Here is a 9,494-nt window from a genome sequence, read left to right as displayed (position 1 = left end):
TATTATCGTCGCTTCATTGTGAATTTCTCTCAGGTAGCTAGACCATTGACGCAACTTACTCGGAAGGATGTTCCATTTGAGTGGTCATCTGAGTGCGAAGATAGTTTCAGAGAGCTTCGTCGACTTCTGACTTCTGCACCTGTTTTGGCGTTACCGTCAGGATCTGATGGTTTCAGTGTTTACACCGATGCCTCTTTTCAAGGATTAGGGTGTGTGTTGACGCAGAATGGTCATGTGATCGCTTATGCTTCCAGACAGTTGAAACCTCACGAGGAGAAGTATCCTATTCATGATCTAGAATTAGCTGCTATTGTGTTCGCGCTGAAGATCTGGCGTCATTACTTGTACGGGGTTAAGTTTGAAATTTTTACTGATCATAAGAGTCTGAAGTATCTGTTCACTCAGGCTGAGTTGAACATGAGACAACGTCGTTGGATGGATCTACTTAAAGATTATGACTGCGAGATCAAATACCATCCAGGTTCTTCGAATCTCACAGCCGATGCTCTTAGTCGCAAGGTGAGAGCCTCTGCACTTCAGACCAGTGCTATGATTAGTACTATCCAGGATTGTTGTTCGTTGGGATTTAATTTCAAACATCGGAAAGGTATGGAGAGCATTCGTGTTGCTACCATTTTATCTGAGCCAGCTTTGTTCGCTCGGATTCGAGATGCACAGATGTCTGATCTCAAGACTCAGAGATTAGCTCGGTTGGCTGGTGGAGATAGTAATTTCCATTATCAGTCTAATGGTCTTCTGTGTTTGTCTAATCGAGTTGTAGTACCAGAGGATGATACTTTGAGGGAAGAGATCTTATCTCAGGCCCATCGAAGCAAGTTGAGTGTTCATCCAGGAAGCAACAAGATGTATAAAGATTTGAGGACACGATTTTGGTGGAAAGGGATGAAGCGCAGCGTTTATCAGTTTGTTTCCAAGTGTCTTGTTTGTCAGCAGGTTAAGGCAGAGCACCGTCGACCGGGAGGATTATTGTTGAACTTACCTATTCCTGAATGGAAGTGGGAGCATATCGCGATGGAATTCATTACTCACTTACCATTATCTTCGAGGAATAGTGATGCTATTTGGGTAGTGGTGGATCGACTCACCAAGTCTGCTCATTTTCTGCCATATAACCGTGATTTCACTTTCGATCGTATGGCTCGATTGTACATTCAAGAGATTGTACGTTTGCATGGGGTGCCAGTTAGTATTGTCAGTGACAGAGATCCTCGTTTTACCTCACGATTTTGGGGTAGTTTCCAGGCGGTATTGGGTACGTCCCTAAGTTTAAGTACAGCTTATCATCCAGAGACCGACGGTCAGACGAAGAGGACTATCCGTACACTTGAGGATATGATGCGAGCTTGTGTGATGGATTTCGGAACCGCTTGGCAGGATCATTTGCCTTTGATTGAGTTCGCGTACAACAACAGCTTTCATCGTAGTATTGGTATGGCACCATTTGAGGCGTTGTATGGGCGATGTTGTCGTACTCCATTATTTTGGGAAGAAGTTGGGGAACGACATGTTGAGGGACCGGAGTTAGTCCAGCAGGCTATTGATAAGGTTGCAGTAATCAAGAAACGGATTAAGATCGCTCAGGATCGACAGGCTAGTTATGCGAACACCAAGCGGCGACCTCTTTATTTTCAGCCAGGTGAGAAAGTGTTTCTCCGAGTTTCGCCTTTTCGCAGGATTTTGAGATTTGGTCTCAAGGGTAAGCTATCTCCGAGATTTATTGGTCCATTTGAAATATTGGAAAGCGTGGGAGATTTGGCTTACAGACTTGCATTGCCGCCATACCTATCAAGTATTCATGATGTATTCCACGTATCTTTGTTGAGACGATACGTAGCAGATGAGTCTCACATCTTGCATCCCTCTGAAATTCAACTAAATTCGGATTTGTCTTACGTGGAACGACCAGTGCGGATTCTCGATCGCAAAGACAAGGTATTGCGGAATAAGATCATTCCTCTTGTCTTAGTTCAGTGGCAGCGCAGAGGCACTGAAGAAGCCACTTGGGAGCTAGAGAGTCGTATTCGTTCGGAGCATCCAGAGCTCTTTTGAGTTGTACTGTAGTTGTACTATGGATGTGTGTGTGTGTTTTCCGTTGTAATCCAAAGATCAGTTGTGTTCAACAACAATTGAGATATTATAACAATGTTGTTACTCCTTTTTGTTCATCCTATAAACCTGATTTCGAGGACGAAATCTTTTTAAGGGGGGGAGAATGTAGTATCCCGATTCCTAATTTGAGTTAATTATTGGACTAATTATTTTCGGTGGGATCGGAAGGACCGAACCTGGTTCGGATCGTCCGATCATGGTTCGGATCGTCCGAGCCAGATGTCGGATCGTCCGAGCCAGGTGGCTGGACCCGTGGCAGACATGCAGAATTCGGATCGTCCGAGCAAGGGTTCGGATCGTCCGAGACAGGTGGCTGGACACGTAGAACGCATGCAAGGTTCGGATCGTCCGAAGTGGGTTCGGATCGTCCGAAGTGTACCGGATCGGAGCTTCCGAAGTGGATCGGATCGTCCGAACATTGGCTATAAATAGAGGCGCAAGGCTTCATTTCTTACTCGCCATTTCAGAGCGTTCCAGAGCGTTTTAGTCGTTTCTGAGAGGTTTCTAGTCTTTCCCGAGGTTCAGGCACTAGCAGGGAGCTACTGGCTTTGTAGCGGAGCTGTGCTCTAGTTGGGAGCTAGCGGCATCAGCAGGCTAGCGACGGACGAAGGTTTGGAATTGTATCATTATTATTTCAGGATTATCTAGTTAAGTCTGGTAGATAAGTTTTAGTGATGGTTTTCACTTGATGAATAGGCTTGGAATAGACCTGTTTGTCTGGTTTTCCAGTGGATTAGGATTGCAGTGATAGAGGTACGAAAGTACTATCCGAGATATCCTGGTCGAGTATACATCCTTATATGTGTTGCATGATTATGTGGTGCATTGATATATGTCATATGATGCATGCTATTATGTCACGTTTTATGATGCATGTTGCATTTCATGTTGAGCCGTATCTCCTTCGAGATAGCCTTTATTGTTGAGCTGTATCTCTTTCGAGATAAGCTATATCTTGTGGGGCCGCTCAGCCCTGTCTTGTCTTGTGGACGCATGGACACCGAGAGTACACAGTGGCCGACGGGTCCGGAGGGCTTCGGTGATCCGGGACATTTTAGGTCCACGTCTGTTCTTGTAGTGGATGCAGTGACCCAGAGGAGTACCGCGCGGCACTATCCACTTGGCGCCTCTAGACTGAGCATATTGAGATCTTTTGTGACTCCTGTTTCTTGACTACCCTGGTATCATATTCATATCATAGCATGTGCATTTCATATAGGTTTGTATACTCATGCTTTTGTACTGGGCGTTCTTATCGCTCATGTCCTCGGTTTTGTTTATCTTGGACACCCCATTCCCACGGGGCAGGCCTCAGGTTGGACAGCTCAGGAGGAGGAGGAGGAGGACGTTGAGTAGCTGGTTGGTTTAGTTCTTCGGTATCTTTTTGATTCAATATGGTTGTACCGTATATTTCATTTTAGTTGAGTTGTCCTGGATTTTCGATTGGGTTGTATAACTATCTTTTGGCGACAGTTTTCCGCCTTTATTTCTGATTGTTTTTAATTAAGTTAATCGCATGCTTAGTTCTTGATTAGTAGGTGATTCTGGAACGGGTCACTACATATTTCATCTATAGTACCGGGTTCATTTCCTTACGCAATGTGTATGGCAATTTTGTCATGACCTTTATAAATATACTTGTAAAGATATTTAACTGCAGTCAAGCCTGAACAAATTTCAACATTTATGTAGCAATCATATCTCAAAAGAAGGTAAGGATTGTAGGGAACCACCCACTGATTATTTAATTTAGCTCTTCTTATATCTACTGTCCGGCCATCGTTTCTTCTTCGGTAAATAGCATAGCCATCTTCACCTTGAACGGTTTTTTCGCAAAACTTTCGTGGATAATGACTCTTACATTGTCCGGCAATCATGCAAGAGTTTGTTCTATTCAAATATCCACAAGGTCCATGCATCATATGCTGCGTTACAAGGTCAAATAACCTTGAATTTTTATCTTTGTTAGGTAATTCAGCCGAAACATAATCATCGAATTGATCAGCACTGTTTATCTTATATGATTTCTTCAAGATTATCAACATGTGGATATGGGGCAAACCTCTTTTTTGGAATTCAACTACGTAAACATAAGCAGCAACCATTCCAAATATTGCTTTATGAATTATTTCTTTTTTCAAGTCTTGGACCTTTGATCGAAAAACTCTAGCTATCAAATCGGGCCGATCCTGAGGTTGTTGACTGCCCATTAAGTTATCTGTAATTTCTTTCCACTTTGGATTACAAGTCATTGTTATAAAGAGATCCGGTTTTCCAAACCTTCTTACCAATGCCATTGCATCTAAATATCTTTTTCGCATGTCTCGTGGACCTCCAATGAACGATGCAGGAAGAACAATTCTCTTTCCAATTTCACTTCCTCTTGTTTCTCCACAATTGACACTATCCACAATGCCTTGATAAATACTCAGATCTCAATTCAGCTTGATTGTTTCTGCAATAATCCAAGCGTGTTGTTTCAAGTTTGATGTACATATCAACTGCATATTGTTGCAACAATCTTCTCGCATATAAAAGAACGGATGGATTCTGATTTCTTATCTGAAATTTGTAACAATAGTACTCTCGGCAAGAAACCATCCTGTTGTTATAGCTTCTAACAGCTGTAAAGATAATAAACATGCTTTTAAAAATCTGTGTATAAGAAATCTATGAGCATGGAACAATATCAAATTTAGAAAACCACAATTAAAATTCAAATACATAGTTGAACTAAGATTCCCTTCAAATAATTTTTAAGTAACTCAATAGTGACCGTATAATTTCCTCAATAACATCTAAAACAAATACAATGAAATTTTTTGTATGAGAAATATGAGAAAAATACCTCTCTGTTCCGTTTCAATAATAGATTCCACGGAGGAAAAATTTGTTGGATTCACAATTTCATGATGTGACTGGAGAACAATACTTGCATCCTTAAATTTCGGAATGTTCTGGTGCCATCCATTTTCTCCATTTGGGAAAAGAAGGGGATATTGCAGGGGATCATAACAACCAAAATAATGCTTTATTATGTGTTTATGTCCATCAGTCCCATGAAGTATTATGTCCCTATCATATGGAATGTCAGGATTATTTCCCTCTACCCAAATAGCAGCAACTTGATCAGCTGTAGGATGGTTGTAGCAACGCTGATCTACTCCAGCATTCTTGCATATTTGAAGTGTTACGTCTTTAATAGAGGGAAAATCATTTATTCGTTGCAATAATTCTGCGTATGGATTTTTTTTCATTACATCGATCAATAGCTTCATAGTATCTTCACAAAGTTTCCACGTCTCGAAGAAGCAAGATTAGTATCCATTTTAACTCCAAAAGACCTGAATGAAAATATACTGTTATATACTCTGATTCTTTTGCGAAAATCCTCTGATTTTTGAGATTGTGCGTCGGTAAATAGTAAAAATAATTCATGTGGAATGGTAGTGGCTGCTAATCTGATTTTTCCATTATCACAGCAGAACGTGGGGCTCTAAAATTCAAATTTTTTAGCCCCGCAGTGATGACACACGAGCATTGAATTTATTTCACGTAATCCTATTGTTCCTACATGTCATGGGCAAGGGAAAAAATATAATTATATGATAATTCCATAAAACATAAGAATGTATACATAAATTTGGTAGTGGATTCATCAGGGCATGAATGATAAATAATTATTTCTTGTACCTTGATGTTTAACAGCTGCGGGTAACGTGACATTATCTTTCTCTTTTCTTTTCTTTTTGGGCTCTAATGCATTCTCTGAATGTTTGTACACCGACTTGTCTTTGTCTGAAGCATTTTCTGGAAATAAGTCTTTAAATATTATAGTCAGCTGCATGAATTTAAAAAACGATGTAACGGGAAAATTTACTACATGTTATATGTATCATAAAAAAATACCTTGAGACACTTGTTTTTTTTGCACGTCATCGGCAAGCATAGAGCTATTATCATCATATAATACCCTATTCATAGAATAAATAAAGGAAAATAAATTTTATGGTAGATATATATTAAAGTATAATTAATAGTCGAAATTAAGAGGTAGAAGATAGATTTTCGTCTCATTTCAAACTTGCACATCGAAAGTGGAACGACATTGAAATCTAACTACGAGCATAATTTTTTTTCCCTTAAATAATTTTGACAAGATAAAGTACAATTTAACGATATAACAATTTATCACAATGGGGAAAACAATGATGAAATGAAGTTTGGAATACATGCTTGACTTGTAACCTCTTTCTTTCTTTTTCTTTCTTGGTTCAGATGTGTTCTCAGTCCTTATTATGCCTTTTGCGGCACTTGTTGCACATGGATTTAATATTAATACAGTTGACGACATCAAGTATAAAACACGAGGATACTAATATTTTTATACAATCGGTGAGGCTCATAATAGCATATAAAGAAAAAAATTATACCTTGGTAGTTTATTTCTGATGGCATATTAGCGATAGATTTAGAGCTATTAATTTCGAATAACAACCTGTTGATAGAAATAAAATAATTTTGGAATATTATATCGTATGACAAAAAAATAAATAAAAAACTAAATACGTCTTGGGAAAAATGTTAAATGTAAACCTTTTGGATGAGGTAAGCGAAGGTGTTCGGCCCATGTTGAAATTTTCTGTGCATGGGCAAATTGGGATTAATTGATGAGAAAATTGGAGTTGCCTAATTAATTGAAATAAATCAGTTATATGTAGGAGGAAATAAAATACTACTTATCAACATTCAAATCAATATACATATACAAACTGGAACACTGGAATAGATCAATGTGGAAAAAAACACAGTTGTTTAAATCACGTTTATGAGCCAAACAAAATCGACAAATTTGGTAGATTTCATGTTTTACATTATTAAAAAAATTCACTAATCCGTATTTCTTCAATCCTAATGGTCACCCCACTGCGCAATTAATTAATTAATAGTAGTGCTCCCACACAAGAAAGCTATAATTGGTCATCCTAATGTCAATATAGTGAAATTAATCAAACAATGCCAAAAAAATCACTAAGACGTATTTCTTCAACTCTAATGGTACCACTGCTCAATAAATACTCATTCACACGTTTAATTAGGAGATTAGTTTATTAATAGTAATGTACCCACACAAGGAAGCTGTACTTGGGCATCCTAATGTCAATATAAGAGGCTTTTGCTTGAAGTGAAATTAATCAAACAATGCTTGGACAGCCTAATTTCTGTTGTTTGAAGCATAAAAAAAAAAAATTAAACCCAGACATCATGGAACGGAGAGTAGCCGGTATGGTTTAGGAGAGACAGTTTCGATTTGGGTTTACGGTTGGAAGAGAGTCGATATCATAGTTTAGATAATAAATAATTAACTGTATTTGATTGGAAACAGAAACAGATTGTGAGAGGTGAAATGAAATAGTGTAGGAGTTTCGGGAGGGGGAAAAGAAAAGGGAAAGTGGGGGTGGAATGGAAGAACAGTATGGGAATCGTTGTTTTGAATTAAAATAATGAGGGTGAAAGTGTAAATTCACAATAAGAGGGGAAAAATTAAGGGTGATTTAAGGGTGAAAGTGTAAATTCACAATTATTGATGTAAATACTCATTCACACTTTTAAATAGAAGATAGAGATTTGGTGAAGCAATTGTGACGTTACAAAGATTTTTCGATAATTTGGGTCTAACAATTGATGGTGACCCAATGACTAGAATAGATGTTTCACATACAGTTGGTCAATGACAGCATATATGTCTTGACTTGTTGGGATTTGCGACATCAGCATCGCATTTTAAAGTTGGTTATTTCTCTATTATTGCACTACACGATCACTGCATTTCTACTCTTATTGATGATAAAAGTTCATAAGTAGATGTTGTGAATTATACCTGTTGTGTAGCATTGACGATTATTGGAGTAATATTGTTCTCGTATTATCAAGGAGGGTCAGCTAGACTCATGTTTTTGCAACTGCTTCATGATATTGATCGTGTAAAATCTTATAGTTGAGGAAGTGCAGTTTTAACATTCCTATACCGCGAGCTGTGCAATGCAACACATTTAGAAAAATCTACAATAGCAGGACCTTTATATATCTTGCAGCTATAAATATTGTATTTTCATTATTTAATACAACATATGTTTTTTCTAAATGTTTTTATTATTATTAGTAGATATGGGCATAGACCATGATCAATATGGGGACCCGGACGTTAATCATGTTCTTAATCATTATTGGGACTAATTAATCAATTATAAAACATGGTCTAAATTTTTTTTTTAAAATGCGGAACGTAGTGAAATAAAACATATATATACATCTCAATATATAAAAGTACAAATCTTGTATCACATACATTTATTCAACTAAGGTTTAACATCTAATGTCAAGTGTTCAACCCTATCTCTAATCCAAGTCCGGAGCCTCCACTCTAATCATGATCTCTCTTCATCCCCTCAACCCTGAACATGTACCACCTGTTGTCATTTACACATACAGACAAGACAACAGCCGGATAACTCCGGTGAGAATAAATCCCAGTATAAATCAACGAAACATGCAATCATATGATAAACATAAAAGCATGGACAGATAACATCAATATATATCAAAAGCTGAAATATAATCAATATCAAACTGTCGACAATGCTCGTAACTCCACGACTCAGACTAGACTCAATCTTAGCCTAGAGATCCCGGTTTCCAGATGTTGGTATTTCTATATCGACCAACAGTAATAGAAAAGACTCCAGTTCTATCCACGTCGATATAGTATCGATCACCAGTAATAGAAGAAGCTCTGATTCTATCCACATCGGTATAGTATCGATCACCAGTAATAGAAGAAACTCCGATTCTATCCACATCGATATGACATCGATCATCAGTAATAGAAGAAGTTATAATTCTATCCACATCGATACGGTACCGATCACCAGTAATAGAAAAAGCTCTAATTCTATCCACATCGATAACCAATCTTCTGGTAACACACTATGACACTATTGCCAATACACTATCTTATGACATCGTGCAATGTGCCCGTGGCGATCCCACCACTATCAGGCACTTCTGTCATAAGATTACTCTTCTAATACCTGCTATCTATAAATCAAGAGAACAAGTACATCAATCAAATCAGTGCAATATCAATGCAATAAAGTAAAGTATGTGACTTAGGGAAACTCAAGTCGAAACCGGCTCAAGTCAATCTCCCAATACCATATTGACTTATACCTTTATCTTCCCGCTCTGACGAAGACGAAGTCCTGAATTCAACTCTGTTCATTCTCAATCTGGTAATCACAATACCGAACAGACACAATGTCGATATAACACTCAATTCAGAACCTGTTCTGATCAATACTCAA

General features: G+C 38.1%; 2 protein-coding genes across 2 annotated transcripts; both read right to left on the bottom strand.

The window, feature by feature from the left end:
- Positions 1-3,720: 3,720 nt before the first annotated feature.
- On the bottom strand, positions 3,721-6,444 carry LOC140829451 (uncharacterized). Its single transcript, XM_073192706.1, has 5 exons — positions 6,363-6,444; positions 6,040-6,104; positions 5,824-5,940; positions 4,979-5,365; positions 3,721-4,754 (listed from the first exon to the last, which is right to left on the bottom strand). Coding segments are annotated over exons 1-5 (792 nt in total). The 5' UTR covers positions 6,365-6,444; the 3' UTR covers positions 3,721-4,533.
- Positions 3,723-4,451, bottom strand: LOC140805934 (uncharacterized). The gene has a single exon (XM_073162309.1). It carries the CDS (start codon positions 4,449-4,451, stop codon positions 3,723-3,725), a length of 729 nt encoding a protein of 242 aa, XP_073018410.1.
- Positions 6,445-9,494: the final 3,050 nt, after the last annotated feature.

The sequence above is a fragment of the Primulina eburnea genome, chromosome 1 (assembly GCF_022965805.1).
Source record: "Primulina eburnea isolate SZY01 chromosome 1, ASM2296580v1, whole genome shotgun sequence".
In the NCBI taxonomy this organism is placed as follows: domain Eukaryota; kingdom Viridiplantae; phylum Streptophyta; class Magnoliopsida; order Lamiales; family Gesneriaceae; genus Primulina; species Primulina eburnea.
This window is presented reverse-complemented; position numbering and strand designations above follow the sequence as displayed.

What these genes read in the sequence shown, in the direction of transcription:
- LOC140829451 (XM_073192706.1), bottom strand. An exon ending in AAAAAAACAAGTGTCTCAAG is followed by an intron (nt 5,941 to 6,039) that starts GTATTTTTTTAT and finishes ACTTATTTCCAG; the next exon opens with AAAATGCTTCAGACAAAGAC. An exon ending in CGCAGCTGTTAAACATCAAG is followed by an intron (nt 5,366 to 5,823) that starts GTACAAGAAATA and finishes ATCCATACGCAG; the next exon opens with AATTATTGCAACGAATAAAT.
- LOC140805934 (XM_073162309.1), bottom strand. Translation starts at nt 4,451, where the DNA reads ATGCGAAAAAGATATTTAGATGCAATGGCATTGGTAAGAAGGTTTGGA.